Source organism: Danio aesculapii, chromosome 19 (genome assembly GCF_903798145.1).
Source record: "Danio aesculapii chromosome 19, fDanAes4.1, whole genome shotgun sequence".
In the NCBI taxonomy this organism is placed as follows: Eukaryota; Metazoa; Chordata; class Actinopteri; order Cypriniformes; family Danionidae; genus Danio; species Danio aesculapii.
Genome location: NC_079453.1, coordinates 18,298,728 through 18,317,776, shown reverse-complemented (window position 1 = coordinate 18,317,776; position 19,049 = coordinate 18,298,728). Strand labels below are relative to the sequence as shown.

At 41.7% G+C, this 19,049-nt stretch overlaps 1 protein-coding gene across 1 annotated transcript in view; it reads left to right on the top strand.

Moving 5' to 3' along the window:
* st3gal1l3 (ST3 beta-galactoside alpha-2,3-sialyltransferase 1, like 3) overlaps positions 1–19,049 on the top strand; it is a 49,882-nt gene that overhangs the window by 9,762 nt on the left and 21,071 nt on the right. The window contains exon 3 of the mRNA XM_056480069.1: positions 12,355–12,534. Within this exon, the coding sequence (XP_056336044.1) occupies positions 12,355–12,534 (180 nt within the window). The remainder of the gene's footprint in view (positions 1–12,354; positions 12,535–19,049) is intronic.

Genomic DNA, 19,049 nt, shown 5'->3' with positions numbered 1-19,049 from the left:
CTGTTATATTGATAATAATGCTTGTTATTGTGCTGACAAATATCATGTTTGACATTTGTATATTCATTTTGTATTTATCTTTGTACAGACCACACCTATTACATGCTACAGTAAAGCCTCAGAAAAAGAGAACAGTTGTTGACTGAATTCCTGGGCTCTGATCAGCCCACCAGAGCGAGTGATCCATTCCATTATCCTTACAGTCACGATTCACACAGTTTTAATTCCAAATCTTATAAATGGTCCTTCGAGCCGGAGGATCGCTTCTCTGGATTGGATGTCAGCCAGTTCTGAACCCGTATACCCCTCTGGTCGCACAACGCGCCGGCCAGCCTATTTAAAGGACTATGAGGTGGATTTACAAAGTTTTCATTAAGCAGTGTCACATTTAGTACAAGAGAACCACCCATGGAGTCATCTGGTGATGATTATTCTTGCAATTATTCTTCATCGATGATTGGAGCATTGGCCATAAAGCCTCACAGAGTACAAAGTTTACCAACTTTTTCTTCCCCTTTGAGGACAAATGTCAGGGATGACCATTTTAACGTTCCAAGCCCTGTGCAGCAGCACAATTCCAATCTTGCCCACCGGTCATCACGGCAATATGCAAAGCAGCCATTACAGTCTGAATCCAATACAGAGCTATTTCTTCCTGGTTATGAGGGAGAAGGATACCAGAGCGATCGGTCAGATGCTAGCTCTTTAAAGTTACAGAGGATTTAAGAGGAGAATTTAAAGCTCTGTGAAACACATAGGGCCATTCAAGCAGACCTCAAACGAATTGAGACAGCCAAAGAGGAACTTACTCAACTGTTAGATAGAGCCTGTAGTTTGCAAAGGCCTTTATCTACCCCTAGCAACCAATCTGATCATCGAGCAGTTAAATTTGCTATGCAGAGAATACAGGAGAAGTATTGCATGTGAAGAGCCAGAAACTTTTAATCAGTGTGACAGACAAACGCTTCACAGTTATACAAGGGCCATACCATCATTTAAACCACAACTTACTATAGGGGAAAGGACAATAGAATTTAACCATCTGAGTGCAGATGATGACCAGCCTTAGTACAGCCAGTACACGGCCCAACAGACAGGTCCGCAGCATGTATATAAGCAACCGTGGGATTTATCAAAATGGCTCCACTCTGAACAACCCAGACTGGCATACTATAGCATGGCACCCCCCATGTCATCTGTAGATCGGACAGAAAAATACTACAAAGGTCTATGTCCCACCATCCCTTATTTCCACACCAAAGATCCAAGTGAGTTTGCACGATTAAAAATAACCTTGGAGAATCTCCTGTCGTCTGATTGTACTGAAATGTTTAAAAATCAAGTCCTGGTGGACTATCTACTGATATAAGCCAAAATGACCCCTCAGCCTTTGAGAAATTCTCTTTTCAAGTGCAGTCATTAGTCGGCCTGCTTAACACTTTGGGCCAGGCAGGAAGCATTGAATTACATTGTGGGTCTCATGTGGCACATCTCCTCAATAAGCTGCCACCAGAGAGAAGGGCTAATTTCCGGCGCCACATGTTGCATCAGCCTGGAACGACATACTCATTGGTAGATCTTGCGGAATGGTTGAAATATGAGTCATGATGTCAACGTTATGATAACCAAACAGTCCAGGAAGAATGGAGAATGAAACGAGATCCCAAAGTAGCTCCACGATCACGCTGAACCACTGCCACTGTACTGATTGGGTCTGGAAATAATGATGAGGTAAGACCCACTCTATATCCTTCTGCGAAGATGGATGACAAAAGGCAGGAGCATATTATATTGTTCTTATTGTCAGAACTCTGAACATGCTTCAGTCAGTGCCCCAAAATTCCGACACTAACCAAGCATCAGCTCAGAGTGGATACGAACCAATAGGAGATGTTGGCGTTGTGGTCTCGCCCATCAAGCTGCCCACTGTGGTCTAAAGAAACCATGTCCACTTTGTCGGAGGAAACATCTATGAATACTACATGAGGGAAATGAGAGGTCGGCCACTGAAACATCCAAAGCTGAAGCTTGTTTAGCTAGCACCACAACCCAGACCCTATACCTGAACAAACCAGTCAGTAGTAATAAGGTTCTGCCCAAAATTGTCAGAGTATTCCTGCACCATGGCAACTACACATTGGATACATATGCAATCCTTGATGATGGTTCTGAGCGTACAATGCTTTTGCCAGAAGCAGTAAAAAAACTTGGTCTAAGAGGCACTGACGAAAGTTTAGAACTGAGAACAATCCATCACGATGTACAAACCCTTGAGTATCGCTCCACATTTCACCATACTCCAACCCAACGATATTTCATATCAAATACCTTCACTACACCACAACTCATTGACCACTCTTACCCAATCTCCAAGCTCCAAAGGCAGTACAAACACTTGGTTGGATTACCATTACAGTGCTTTGAAAATGCCAAAGTAAGCCAGTAAGGTTTGGTCCACCAGGGGGTCCTGCTGCAATCAAAACCAAACTGGGCTGGACTTTACAGGGCCCTACTAGCTTGTTGGAGCAGAATCTCAAGCAAAGGCAGTGTCTCCACTTATCCAGTTCTCCCAGCACAACAGAGTTGCTCAAAAATGTTAGTAGACTATGGCAAGTGGATGTTTTGCCTTTTCAAAATGAGCAGGAATGTACAAGATCAAAGCTGGACAAAAGGGAGGTGGAACTGCTGGAAGCTAAGGAACTTCATATAGAGGTGGACAGAGTACGTCAGTATGCAACACCTTTGCTGAGAAAATGTGATATGCCTCATCTTAACGCCACTATGGAATCAGTCATGCCCAGCCTAAGGAGCACTGAGAAAAAACTTACCAGAGATCCTCAGCAAGCTGATGCTTATGCCTTGGAAATTCAGAAATTTATCCAATCTGAAGCAATCAGGAAGCTCGATACAGAAGAAAGATAAGGAGATGGTGAGCGTTGGTTTATCCCACATCACATGGTGAGCCATAATAACAAAAATTGTGTGGTGTTTGAATGCTCCTTTCAGTCTAATGGTCTCAGCTTAAATGATTCGCTTCTCGCCGGGCCTACTTTGGGTTCATAACTTTTGGGAGTTTTACTCAGATTCCGTGAGCATGCAGTGGCTATCAGTGCTGATATTCGGGGTATGATTCATCAGAACCGCCTTCTTCCTGAAGACAGACCCCTTCTTATATTTCTCTGGAGCAACCCGAAGGAGAAGGGAAATCCTAATGTCTTTGAGTGGCAGGTCCTGCCATTCGGGACAACATGCAGCCTCTGCTGCGCCACCTTTGCCCTACAGCGGCATGTAAATGACCATAGCCAACCTGATGAAGACGTAAGGTTCACCGTAGAACGATGCTTTTACGTTGACAATTGTTTGCAGAGCTTTCCATCGCCATCGCTGGAAGGTTGGTGGACAAGCTGAGGCAATTATTAGCTGAAGGAGGTTTTGAATTGAGACAATGGGCCAGTAATGTGCCAAATGTCATTAACCATCTCCCATGTGAAGCTAAATCGGATGGGTTTGAACTCTGGCTAGCCCATAATAAGACTAATGTACAAGAGTCCACATTGGGCCTTAGCTGAAATTGTCCATCAGATGTCCTGATCTATCGTTATCGGCCCATCAATCATGGGGCTCTCACTATGAGGAATATTTACAAAGGATTGGCAAGCCAGTATGACCCCTAAGGATATATCCTCCCATATACCACCAGGGCTAAGGTATTGGTCAGACAACTTTGGGACAAGCAGCGCAGTGGGGATGATTCACAACTTCCCCAAGGTTTAGTCCAAAACTGGACTGAATGGGAAAATGAGCTGCAATCTCTTCACAAAATAAGTTTTCCAAGATCCTATGTGCCAGCTTCAGTAGACCAAAGGAGATCTATTACTGACCTTCATGTGTTCAGCGATGCATCAGAGAGTGCATATGGAGCAGTCGCCTACCTTCGCACTAAAGATCAGCTGGGTAACATCCATTTGTCATTTGTACTGGCACGCTCAAGTGTAGTGCCAAAACGAGTTCTGTCAATACCCCACTTGGAGCTCTGTGCGGCTGTGATTGGAGCGCAACTGAAAGCCCAGTTGCAGAAAGAACTAACATTGCCACTTCGCCACACAGTCCTCTGGACAGACTCTACTACAGTGCTGCCTTTGATTTAATCAGAGTCTTGCAATTACAATGTTTTTGCTGGTACAAGAGTGTCTGAAATCCACGAGCTTACCAACATCAATTTCTGGTGTTATGTGGATTCAGTTCAAAATCCACCAGATGACATCACACGTGGAAAGACTCTGACGGATCTCGCTGAGCCTAACAGATGGAGCCATGGGCCCCCATTCTTGCTTTCCTCTCCAGAAAACTGGCCAGCAAATCCTGCAGATTTCCCTAACATTGATAAGTCTGAGCTCAAGAAATCGGCATTCTGTGGAGTCACTACTGTGAATGGACAATTTGGCAAGGAGTACAAAACCTGGTCGGAACTGGTAGAAGCCATTGCACAGGAGTTACATGGGGTGGCTAGAGAATCAGGTAAACCTACAGCAAACACTTACCAAGCAGCAGAGACATCCATTCTTCAGAGGGTGCAAAAGGAAAGTTTTCCTGAAGAATTGCAGCGGCTGAAGTCAGGCAAGGCTCTTCAACATGATAGCCGATTGCGTGGCTTGGCTCCGGAATATGATACATTCACAAATCTGATCCGGGTTGGTGGTAGGCTAAGAAATGCTGAGATATTAGATCCTGCCATGAAACATCCCATTGTTCTTGATTCTAGACATACAGCTGTGAAACTACTTCTTCAAAACTTTGATGAAAGGCTTTACCACCCAGGCCCTGATCGTGTATTTGCAGAAGTAAGGAGACAATTCTGGGTGCTGAGAGGAAGAGCAGCCATCCGCATCTTGCAGCATGCCTGTAGAGAATGTCAAAGACTGAGAGCCAAACCTACCTTCCCCAAAATGGCAGACCTTCCTTTGGCACGTCTGCGCCTTTACAAACCACCCTTTCATTCAACTGGTATGGACTGCTTCAGCCCATTCCTAGTAAAAATTGGTCGACGAGTGGAGAAGAGGTGGGAAATCCTCTACAAATGTCTTACCACACGAGCAGTACACCTAGACCTTCCACCCAGTTTGGATGCAGATTCGTTTCTGATATCACTTTGGAGGTTTATTGCTCGAAGAAGTTCCCCTGTAGAATTGCTATCAGATCAAGGGACAAATTTCCGAGGAGCAGAACGGGAACATTATGAAGCATTCAAATCTATGTCCCCTGATCTTCTTGAGGTTTGTGTGTGTGGCCCCTTCAAGAGCTGTTGCCCTTTTAAGAGGCATCAGCATTTTAACACTGCGCAGCACACTTTGAGAGAAGTGAAATGAGCCGTTCCAGTCCAGCTTGTAATATGTGTGCGTGCATCTTATAAAGTGAGCTTTGCTCTGCTATATAATGCTCTATATTAATATTAGGCTGTAATCTTTGATGTTGTAGTGAAAGTGATTATTCTACTGAAGTGAGCACATACAATTCGTTGTGATTGTTACCAATAGAAGATCATTATCTATAAATCAGCTGTGAGATTTGTTAGTATATTGGTTATACTTTATGTTCTATGTTGCCTATGAGGTTGTTGTTTTTCTTTGTATTGTAAACTGAGCAAGAGTGTGGTACTTTACTTATTCTCAGTGATATTGATAATAATGCTTGTTATTGTGCTGACAAATATCATGTTTGACATTTGTATATTCATTTTGTATTTTTCTTTGTACATACCACACCAATTACATGCTACAGTAAAGCCTCAGAAAAAGAAAACAGTTGTTGACTGAATTCCTGGGCTCTGATCAGCCCACCAGTACAAGTGATCCATTCCATAATCCTTGAAGTCACGATTCACACAGTTTTAATTCCAAATCTTATAGCTACAGTCAAACCAATGTGCTTCTCCTGTTTTAAATCTTAATATTTTAAATGGACAGTTTATTATTTTCTTGCTGTTCACGAGCACAGTGATTTTAGTGACACCAGGTGTACAGGAGTGAGAATTTTGAGAACATTTGTGGAAAAAACTAGAAATACGACATAGTTTGTGAACTTTTTTTAATTTTTTGAATTTATTTCTTAAAATTTTACATTAGGAAGATAAAGATTCCTTTAAATATTAAAATATATAATATTTATTAAAATGTTCAATAACTGCTTTCTTATTGTATGTAGTTTCAAATGAAATTATTCCTTCAGTCATTATTGTTTTTATAACTATTGTCATTATTAATAATAATAATAAATAATCATTATTAATAATAATTATTAATAATTATTAATAATAATTATTATTAAATTAAATAAGAAACTACTTTTGAACAGTTATTTTATAGTGCAATAACATTTTACAATCTGTACTTTTTTATTAAATAAATGCAGCCTTGGTGAGCAGGAGAAGCTTATTTTAAAACATTTACAAATCACACAGACCCCAAACTTTTGACCGGTTATGTATATGTATATATATATATATATATATATATATATATATATATATATATATATATATATATGTTTATTTTTCAACAATGCTAGGGCCCCATTCCTGAAATTGCTTAGGGCCCCCAAATCACTAAGTCCGCCCCTGCTCATAACTGACCTTGAATCACCCAGAACAGTCAACTTCTGACCCTTTTTAGTCAGCTTACAATTCCTCTTTCCTCTTCATGTTTCGGTTTCCACAGCCTCAGAAGTCACCGTTGTTTCTCACTGAGCAGGCTTGCAACTCCTTCTATCATCCTTGGGGGAGCTCACCTAAAACTGACATTGTTTGATTTCTTTTCTATCAAAATCCTTTCCTTTATTGCTTATTACTTAATTTAAATCTAAAAAGACCATAAATCATGCCTCAATCCTAATTAACAAAATTCAATATTACACAAATTTTACAGCAATATAAACTGGCAGTTGAACAGTGCTTCCTTTACATACAAGTCAATGATACACAACCAACATGCATATACATATTTTGAAAAGCACGTGACAACATATTAAACACTAAAAAATATTTCACTAAAAAATCTTTGCAGCCATTAACCACAACATGGTACCTTTAGTCACACTTAACTGCACCTCTCTTACCGCTGGTCTTGACTTGTGCTGCTCCTCAAGTTATGTTTGTCTCCATATTGCACCGGCAATATCTTTTCCTTCTGATATTGCTGGGACATGCATAATTTCCCTTCACTGACTTCGACAACAGATAGCTAGACTTTGAGTTCATTGGTTAAATTGTCCCAGTCCTTTTTTCACACTCACCATAAACATTGATTTGATACTGTATAGCTCCCTCCAACAACAAACAAACAAGTCTTTAGTTCTACTGACTGGTTTATTTTCACATCAATTCTTCAGTTCTCAACATAGAAGGCAGTTCGGAAGACATCAGACTTATACCAGACATAATAACTAAAAAACATACAACAATAAATTACAACAGTGTGTTCCAATATCAAATTTAATCACAAATCACCACATTAAGATCACGATTAATATAATAAATAAATTACATTATAAACTTGACTAACACAATTTTACTTAATAAATCACACAGCTCATGAACAAACCCAATAAAATAAAAACACCAAACAAAATAGCAAGACAACATTACACTTCAAATAATACAAAACCAATAAAAAACATACCTCATTCGCTGGTTACAGAAGGGAGAAACTCAAGAAAGCATAAGCCTTAACATTCTCCTAACTTTTTCGCTTCTTGAGTGCAGTGGGTACAAGGCTTTTCTCCAGATGGTAGGTGCCGCCACCTGGAGGGGTAAGGCAGGTGGGTTATCTGTATCTCACGGCCAGAGTCCATGCTACTTCTGCCCTGCATTATGGTACCAGCGTAAGCACTGGGTGGGCTGCATGAGGGCGGTTCTTCCCCAGACTGATGCATAAGCTCCGCATGGTGGCCAACTATGCTCTTGTTACCACTAAGTTGGCCTGGGGAAGACTATGACCACACAGTGGCCCATGAATCACTTGGCTTACCCTGATTGATACCTGGGTTGCCCGTGCTTTCGCTGATAACACCAGAGATTAGATGCCCATCGTGGCATTGGAGGGTGAGCTGTGATATTCAGATGAGAGATCGAGCTCACTACCACCCTCTGGGGTGCGTGTAGTCACGGATCTGAAGTTGGACATGATGGCTGTGCTTTCCGGTGCTGCTTTAGCAGTAGGGCTGGAGATAGCTTGTTCCCCAGTCCCACTGCAAGACAGACTAGAGGGTGTGATGCTGGGGCTGATATAAGAGATAAATCCTCCCAGTCCCCGTCTCGTTCTTTTCAGGAGCACACAGTGAGCTCACGTAGGTATGGAAGATGTTTTTTGCCGCCCGGTTCTTGCGTGCTTTCACCCTCACCTCTCTCAATGGCGGGGCAGACAGTGGGTATAAGGCTTTTCCCCAGATGGTGGATGCTACCACCTGGAGGGGTAAGCCAAGGCCCCATCCAAAGAAAGTGGGTTATCAGTGTCTCTCATGGCCAGAGCACACACCACTGCCAGCCATGGTGATTCTGCCCTGCACCACAGTATCAGCTCAAGCACTGGCCAGGTACTCCAGTGGCCATATTTTTTAAATGGTAACAAGAATGTGGGGACTGTATTGTAAAATTGCAGATTAAATGTCTTTAAGAATTTCTTGCCTTCTATTGAGAGTTCTTACTTTTTTCTATGGTTACTTCACTGAACTCTTGATTGTATTGTAAAAATAGTAGCTTTTCTAAGTTTGCCACTGAAATTCTGTTCACATAGACAGGTGTTTTAATGCCCTCTGTAATCTGACCACCTTTATAGGGGCCATTTACCACCCGCCTCAACAGTGTTTTACCACATATGGACAATCATCCTAAGAGTTAAAAATTTCTCATGGTTCCATTACCTTTGGGGTATTTGTGCCAATCAACGTTTTAACTTCTGCATCACTATAAGGAAGTTGAACATCCTTCAGATACGACCACTGTAGTTCTTCGGGTCTGGGAATGTTGTCTGTTGTAACAGGCATTAGTTTCAGGGTGAAGACATTGGATAAGGGCAACAAATTGTTATCATACCATGCAGACCAAACCAGAAATAATAATTGTGGGAACAGATTTCTTTTAGGGACACTAAAGTACTACCTGTAGCATCAGTTTTTCTGCCTTTTTTTAACTTCTTCAATGTGCAAAACTCTAAGATAAGACTTCCTACATCACTTACAAAAAAGATTCTTGCATCGTTTGCTCACATGACCAATGCAGATGCACCCAAATCACACACCTTTTTCCTTTAAAAAATTTAGCTTTTCTTTGTGGGTTTTCTTCATAAATTGTTTGCACATCTCCAGTGAATGTTTATGATTGCAAAACAAACAAGTAACATCTGGCATGAATGTTATATGGATATTAGCAACACCGGTAACAGCTGCTTCCAAATGCTTTAGCTGTTTTAAGTTTATCAGGAACTTTTGATTTTGTCACCAAATGCTGGATCAGCTGAAATGCATGCTTGTTTCTCAATAAATAAACTAAATCCAACATTTTTATTCTGCATCCACATTGCTCCTACACCTTATATGCATTAGTGCTCCACTTCTACCTGAGCTTGAATGGGAGTTTCAGAATTATAGTTTGCATATTAAAAATAGCATTGAACTTCTCTTTATAATCCATGTTTGACATTGCAATACCACAAGCTTTAAGCAACATTGCAAAATCCTGAAACACCTTTGAATCTTCAGGCTTAATTATTGGCCAAGACTTTGCCTTTTCCATATTGTCACAACACAGGGGACAGACACTGGAATATCATAAATAACAAGGTTTATCAAAGAGATGATAAGTATAAAGTCTTAACTTGATAGATGAGAGTTCAGTGGATCCGTTGCAGAAACACACGACACACAAGAGAGAATCCAGGAAGTAGCAGTCAATGTAACCAAAGGTGTTGAGCTTGGAGTGCGTAGCTTAAGCACTAGACAGAACGAATTGTTTTATCAGCGTCTTTTTTTACTTACTTTCACATGCTCTGTCTGTACAGCATGAACATGAGACTGTAATAACTTCCATAAAACAACAGTATAACGTGAAGACGTAAAGCACGTAAACAACATAACGTCATCACTACAGTACTGTAATACACTGAAACATAATTATGAACCCTTCAGTGATTATAATAATACAATGAGCAAGAGTGCCAGTACTTTAACAAAAGGAATGGCAGGAGCAGACAGAAAACCAGAATCCGAGGGACATGGAACCATGGAGATGATCAGGAGAAGACTCAGGGTGTGAATTTCAGGAACCAGAGTGAGTGGAGGTGCTTTATATAGGGTGTGTGTGTCTGTGCGCAGGTGATAGCAAGTAGAAATCAGGTGATTGTGAACGGGTGTGCGTGAGTCCAGGAGAACAGGGTTGTTCTGGCAACTGCCTGACACATATAAGCACATGACATTTTGTACTCATTCCCAAAATGTTCTTTAAAGGGAACCCTGTGTATCAAGACATGTATGCCTTAATATAATGTAAATGCTGAATGACAAAAAACATGACAAATTTACGTTTTCGTCCACATTTACTTGGACCATGGGTGCCGCCATTATTTTCCTGCCTGCTATTTTAAACGTATCATACACTAGTAATACAAATTGCTTCTACTACGCCACAAATTATGCTTTTGTTTGTAATTTTGTAAAGATCTGTCAAAGGGATCTTAATCCTTATTATTGTTAATTTCTCATCCACAAGGAGTAACATTATAAAATGAAATTACTCTGAACATTGAGGGAAATTTACTTTGAGAAAAGGCAGAGAAAAGAAAGAAGCCAATAAACATGCTGATTTATTCCTCTCATGTGTGCATTTGTTAGTATTAAAGACTTACTTACGTCCTGTAATCGGGAAAACCTGTGCTTTTCTATTGATTCATTGGTGCATTCTGTCTATATATTTTTTTCCATATGTAATGCTTCCCAGACATGGTAATGGGGTAAGCCAATATGTGTAATTTGCCATAAGCAAGTCTCTGCAGAATCCTTCCCCTATAAGACTGGAATGGATTTCTTTTGTGCCTCAGGGACACTGACTATGTTTACATGGACATCAGTAATCTAATTATTTGCCTTAATCTGAATAAGGCAATAATTTGATTAAGGTGTTTACATGAGTTGTTTTTTGAATGTTTCTCTCATGTTCCCACATAGTACATAGTTCGATTAATGTTATTACGTCACCATTCGACACTAGTTTCTTCCGGTGTTTCATGGAACAACAGTTCACGTTCAACATGGCACCATACGTGATTTTGGACATTTTGTTTCAAATTTTGAAATTAACTACAGTTAATTTCTTACAAATTTATAAGCAACAGACCACCTCTGCCATTTCATACACTAACTTTTCGTTCATGCTCCTGTCACAAAATCACTTCAAAGTCAAAGCACTTCATAATGTCCATTTCTTCCAGATTTATCAGCAGAGTCATCATTTCCTGCTCGCACCAAAAAGGTGCTCTCTTGCTTGAAGCCATTCTCATTTGTTTCTCGTCAAACACCTGACAACTACAGTTTGTGCGTCCTGTCACACAAAGTAGCAAAAAGTACTAACAAATGGTAAAGACTTTTACTCGGAATTTTGTCTTAGTTTTATTAAAGTCAGAGTAATGATGTCTATGCTAACATACTGACTGTGTTGTTTATGCTCACACTACATCTCTATGACCATAAAGCTAAACCTACTGAATGCTAGCCAAGTGGCGGCTCTTCAGCAACAATTTGATGAGTGAATATACTACTTTTATACCCATATAGGTGGCTGTGACTTTGTATGCAAATTTCACTATGTTTTTGAAAAAAGGTCAAAAGTTAAAGGTTTGTCTCCTAAAAATTTTTTTTGTCATTTTGTCATCTCTGTTCCCTCTTTCAGGGATTGAATGTTACATTTATAACTAAGATGTTCTATGATTAGATTAAGACAGATTCAGATCAGTTTATTACTAAAGTCAATCCACTGAAGAGTATCTCCATTGACCCCAACCAAGCAAGCCACAGGAGAGTTGCCAAAAATCCACAAATTGACATAAGTGTATATATATATATATATATATATATATATATATATATATATATATATATATATATATATATATATATATATATATATATATATATGTACAAGTACAAGGCAATGAAATGCAGTTTAGGTCTAACCAGCAGTGCAATAGCAGCAAGTGCTATATATATATATATATATATATATATATATATATATATATATATATATATATATATATATATATATATATTGTGTTCCCTTTTTTAGGGATATATTTGTGTTCCCTTTTTTAGGATAAATAAAGGACCAACAGAGGGTTTTGAGCGGGATGTGGGGCTTAAGACCACTCACCGTATAATTTACCCTGAGAGTGCTGTGGACATGGATAACTCCACTTATTTGGTGCTGATTCCTTTCAAGACTCTAGATCTGCAGTGGCTAATTAGTGTATTTACAACAAAACACATTGACCGGTGAGGCAAGTTTAACAAATTATCATGCATGACAATGATTTTTTTTGTCATTTCAATTGTGTAAATTTACCATTACATTTACTTTAATTGTGCTGTATACTGCATTAAAGTTAAATTGTTCTCAGATATCTACATAGTAGTTTTGTGTTTTAGGTAAGTTTAAAAACCTGCAGAAATGGTTTTATTTGCTCATTTTGTGCTCATCACGTAAGATACACCCAGATTTACATTGCTAATCACAGCTCAACATTGACCATATTTAGAATCATGAATATTAATGAGACCTGCTCTGACACACAGCTCATAGTGCTCTCTCTCAATCTCTCTCTCTCTCTCTCTCTCTCTCTCTCTCTCTCTCTCTCTCTCTCTCACGCACACACACATACACACACACACAGTACTCTGAAATTATCGTGTGAGTTGTGTTGTGGATAAATTGGCTAATTGGCTAGTGACTGAATAATAATTCAACTTGACAAAAAAGACAGAAATATGCAATAAAATGAATGTCAAAGGTATTGAAATAAAAAGCTTGTCAAATAACACAAACTGAAAATAATACATTGAAAGATAATACACTGAATTAACAAGTGCTTGCATTTTAATGACTTGAATTGCCAGGGTTTGTATTTTTTAGGTCCTGAATTTTAACACAGCTGTTTATTTCAGCTGTGAATATTTCAACTAAAAATATTTCAAACACATTTTCATTCTTATGAATTAAATACTTCATATTCAACCTCCAAATATCACTTCCAAAATATTCAGTTCTGTCTTTAAAATACAATGTATCATTTTTAAACAGCAATTTTCTGTGCATTTTATTTCAGTTCAAAAATTTGCTTCCATAAAAATTTGCTTCCATGGTTTAAATTCGGCTGTTAAAATTTGACATTACATCCGTTAACAGCTGGAAAAGCAATAGATTGTAAATGAAGGATCTCCAGCTGCTTTTTCACCAGCAGGTGGAGATGGACCAATTTAATATTTTTAACCTGTAAATAGGTGAGGAAAAAAAAGCTAATAACGTAGCATTTACTAAAAGTAGCATTTACTGTAATATTATTATCAGCGTTTGGACATTATAAGTAAAAAATGATTATGAGTAAAATGAGTAAGATGTTTTGGACATTCAGTAACCATAATTTGTTATTGAGAACTAAGAGAGAGGGTGTGGCAAAAAAATTGGCTTAGATCATTGGCTTAGTTCTTATTGTGATGTCCACCCTGTTACTCCTCTCTCCACCCTGTTAAACAGTGGCAGATTTAGGCATGGGCAATGTGGGCAATCCCACAAAAAAATTGGCTTAGATCATAGGCTTAGTTCTTATTGTGATGTCCACCCTGTTACTCCTCTCTCCACCCTGTTAAACAGTGGCAGATTTAGGCATGGGCAATGTGGGCAATCCCCCAGGGCGGTATCTGGCTAGGGGCGGTATCTTGCTAGAGGCAGGATGGAGACATATAACTAATCCCATCCCCCACAACCAACACTCTCTACAAGCTCTTCACTTTCAACCACGACACCTCAACAACTACCAGTAATTATTATTTTAAACACCTAAAAATGCCAATAGATATGCTAATGTTCTGTAACGGGGGACATTTGCCCTGTGTCACGTGAACATTATGTAAAAAAAAATTAAACCTTAATATCATGAGCTGGACCAATATATTTTTCTTATAGTTTAATAAGTACTCCTTCAACTGAATTTGTAAAATCTTGAAAAATGTGACATTTTTTCAGGGACAGTTGCTTCTCTGAAATGGCACCGAATAGTGGGAATGACCCCCTATACTTTTAAACATACCTGAACAACAGACGTCCACTGCTGCATCGGAGGGTGGGCTTTCATTGTCCGACGAGCATCCAGACCCGCTCGCCCCCTCCGGGCAGGTGACCGCTGTCAGTACGGATCCTGAATTGGACATGTTAGCCATGCTTCCCCGGGCTGCTTCGGCTGTGGGGTTGGAGATGGTTTATCCCCCAGCTCCGTGGCTGGACCGACTAGATGGTTGCTACATACAGGACAAGAGGGCCAAGCCTTCGAAGCCTCTCGTCTCCTTCCTTCCTAAGGTGCACAGTAGGTTTACAAGCTTGGAAAAGCTAGAGCTTACAAGGCTGCGGGCCAGGCTGCTTTCACCTTGCACGCTATGGCCACCTACCAACGCTACCAAGCGCAGGCGCTGGCCCAGCTGCACGAGGGTGGGTCCGACCCAAGCTTGCTACACAAGCTCCGCACTGCAACCGACTATGCTCTTCGGACCACTAAGTCTGCTGCATGTGCATTGGGGAGGACGATGAGAACCCAGGAATTCAAGGCAGTGAGAGATTAGTCTGATGCAATGGGTAATGTCATCTAATGGCGGGACCGTGAGCCCGCTCTGCCCGCCGAGCCATCCACATCTGCTGCTCCTCGCCATGGGCGCCCGCCTACGAGAGATGCCCCGCCTGAGCCTCTGGCGAAGCAGGCGCGTCAAGCACCTCGGAAGCAGGCAGTCCCCCCTGCCCAGGGCGCCGTTAAACGAAGCATCCCTGAGACAGTTCATCCGTAGAAGAGGGAATATGCTTTTTCCCCGCTGGAGGGCCGGGCCCCATTTCCAACTGCACTTTTCAGTGCCACGAAAACATCAATGAAAGAACACTTCTCCCCTTCCTAGGATGTGGCAGCCCGAACTCTGCCAGTCTGGGACACTATGCCTTCCAGCTTGCAGGTTCTGTGCAGGTTGCTGTCCTCCTGGTGAAGGATGCAATCGAGCCGGTCCCTCTAGCCGAGATGGAGAGCGGGTTTTACAGCCCGTACTTCATCGTGCCCAAAAAGAGCGGTGGGTCACGGCCAATCCTAGATCTGCGCATTTTGAACCGCTGTCTGCACAAGCTGCCGTTCAGAATGCTAATGCAGAAGCGCATCCTCTGGTGCGTTCGTCCTTAGGATTGGTTTGCAGCGATAGACCTGAAGGACGCATACTTCCATGTCTCCATTCTTCCACGCCACCGTCAGTTTCTGCAGTTTGCGTTCGAAGGTCGAGCTTGGCAGTACAAAGTCCTTCCCTTCGGGCTCTCTCTGTCTCCGCGGGTCTTCACCAAGCTCACGGAGGGTGCCTTAGCGCCCCTTCGACTTGCGGGCATCCGCATACTCTATCTCGACGACTCTCTGGAGCAATTGATTATGCAAAGAGATAAGGTGCTCCGGCACCTCCACCTGTTAGGGCTTCAGGTCAACCGAGAAAAGAGCAAACTCGCCCCTGTGCAGGGGATCTCTTTTCTCGGGCTGGAGCTGGACTCGCTCACCATGACAGTGCACCTCTCTGGAGAGCGCGCTCAGCTAATGCTGAACTGTCTGCTCCTCTGGATTCATACGCGGCTGAAATCGCTGCGCGCCATTCACATTCTAGGCGAGCTCAACCGTGCAGCCGATGCGCTCTCACGGCAGCCTTTATGTCCCGAAGAATGGAGAGTACACCCCGAGTCTGTTCAGCTGATATGGGCGCGATTCGGGGAAGCCCAGATCAATCTGTTTGCTTCCCCCGAGAACGCTCATTGGCAGTTGTTTTTTTCCCTGACCGTGGGCTCTCTCAGCAAATATGCGCTTCCCCCGGTGAGCCTGCTCGCGCAGTTACTGTGCAAGGTCAGGGAGGACGAGGAGCAGGTCTTGCTAGTTGCGCCCCTCTGGCCCAACCGGACCTGGATGTCAGAGCTCTCCCTCTTCGCGACGGCCCTCCCCTGGCAGATCCCTTGAGAGAGAACCTACTCTTTCAGGGACAGGGCATAATCTGGCACCCTCGCCCCAAGGAACCTTCTTTGGAACCTTCACGTGTGGTCCTTAAACGCGAGGAAGACTTAGGTAACCTACCGACTGCGGTGGTTAATACCATCACTCAGGCTAGAGCCCCCTCCATGAGGCGTGCCTACGCCCTGAAGTGGAGTCTAATTACTGAATGGTGCGTCTCTCACAGAGAAGACCCCAGAGATTGCCAGATTAGCGTTGTGCTTTCTTTCCTCTAAGATAAGATGGAGAGCAGGGTGTCGCCCTCCACACTCAAGGTTTACGTGGCTGCCCCCTTCTCATGTCCTCTTTGGATCTTGCCCTCGTTCTCACGAGCCTGCGTACAGATCCCTTCGATCCACTCACCTCAGTATCTTTAAGATTTCTGTCCCTGAAGACAGCTCTGCTAGTCGCGTTGGCATCGATTAAGAGGGTCGGGGACCTGGAGGCATTTTCGGTCAGTGACTCGTGCCTGGAATTCGGGCCGGCTTACTCTCACGTTGTCCTGAGACCCCGCCCTGGATATATGACCAAGGTTCCTACCACACCGTTTAAAGACCAGGTAGTGAGCCTGCAAGCGCTGCTGCCGGAGGAGGCAGACCCAGCCCTTTCATTACTTTGTCCAGTTCGCGCTTTGCAAATTTATCTGGACCGCACTCAGCGCTTTAGATCATCTGAGCAGCTCTTCGTCTGTTATGGTGGTCGGCAGCAGCGAAGTGCCGTATCAAATCAGAGGTTGGCTCACTGGATAGTGGAGGCTATCTCCCCCACTTACCAGAGCCAGGGCGAGCCGTGTCCCCCAGGAGTTTTTGTGCGCACTCCACTCGGAGCATCGCATCCTCTTGGGCGCGTGCACGCGGCGCCTCTCTAACAGACATCTGTAGAGCTGCGGGCTGGGCGACACCTGATACATTTGCAAGGTTTTACAATCTGTAAGTGGAGCCGGTTTCCTCAAGGGTATTAGGTAACCCTTGGTGATTGAAGAAACAACTCGGTTAAGGTGTTGAAACATGCTTGCTGCGCCATTCTCCCTAACCTGGAAATACGTGTGCTTTTTCACTCTGTCAGTAAAGTTCCCACTTAGGTGAGCCCTGCAGATTCCTCCAATGCCTCCAGCACTGACTCAGCGGAGGAGTCACTCGCTGGCCCATTATGTTGTAGGTCTGCTCTCTGGTCAGCCCATGTTTTTGGTATAGGTGCCCGCTATGCGTGATCCCCACTAGGCGATCCCATATCCTTTTTCAGCCAGGATGCAGTCCCCCCTCACAGGGGAACGAGGGTTACTTTAGTAACCAGAGCGTTTACATCTATGAAAGATAGGATTAATAGAAATAAACATAATGTATAACATCATATTTGTCAAAAAAAAAAGGTTTATGCGCATGTAGTCCCACCAGTCCCAGCGATACCAGACCAATGCTCAAATGCAGAATAACGTTTGTCTCTGGATCACCTCTTGAGATCTGAGGAGTGAGGTTTATGCTACCACCAGCTAGGGCAAATATAAATGTCCAAAACATACATCTTACTCATTTTACTCATAATCATTTTATTTCTTATAATGTCCAGACACTGATATTAAAATTAAATGCTACTTTTGTGCTGTTTTTAGCTTTTTTTCTGGCTTAAAATAATAAATTGGTCCATCTCCACCTGCTGATGAAAAACAGCTGGTGATTTAGAATCTGCAATCTATTGCTTTTCCTGCTGTTCCCGAATGTAAAGTCAAATTTCAACAACCGGATTTGAACTGAAATAAAATCCACAGAAAAATGCTGCTTGAATATTACACATCATATTTTTAAACAGAACTGAATATTTTAGAAGTGATATTTGGAAATTGAATATAAAGTATTGAATTTATAAGTTTGAAAATGTAGGAAATATTTTTTGTTGAAATATTCACAGCTTAAATAAACAGCTATGTTAAAATTCAGGACCTAAAAATACAAACACTTGATAATTCAATGTATTTTTTTTTTCAGTTTGTGCTATTCGACAAGCTTTTAATTTGAATACTTTTGGCATTGATTTTGTTTCATACTAGACAGAGATGTATTATGTTGTATTTTTGTGTCATAACGTAAATGAAGACACAGCCAGGAATTATTATCGACAATCATAAATTGACAGTAATAGTCGAGTGAGACAACACGATTCTTAAAATGCGCATTTTATACTGAGCAGTCTACATGTGTTTGTTGAAACATACAGTATGCAGTATAAATGATACAATTAAACATGCATTATGCTTCTTCAGGGTGGAGCTGAATACATTTATACAACCCAGGCTCATTCTGAAAACGTACCTCTATATACATTTCTGGAGTGCGCCAAATGCCTCCCAGGAGCTACTCTTGCAGTTTTTGTTTTCGTGAATCCATCAGAGGCCACTGTGTAGGCTTTTTAAGATATCAAATTTCTCTTGCAATTGGACTCTGTTTATGTCTGACTTGCTTTTTTAGAACCGTTCTTCACCAGACTTAAACACATCATCGTGGTCAACTCCTCTCTGTGTCTCAAGTCCACTGACATACATGGCCAGCAAACTTGACAAACTGGTAACAGCGGGAAAGCTGTTCATACAGAGGTAAGCGGTCAGCTGGTAAGCAAGAAAAGGAACTGCATCATACCACCCTGTGATGTTCGTTTTAAAAATGAAATGCAGCTATATGTACTTCTGGCTACATAATTCGTGATCTCCTTAAACATATATAGAGTTACGTTTTCAGAATGAGCCTATGTTGC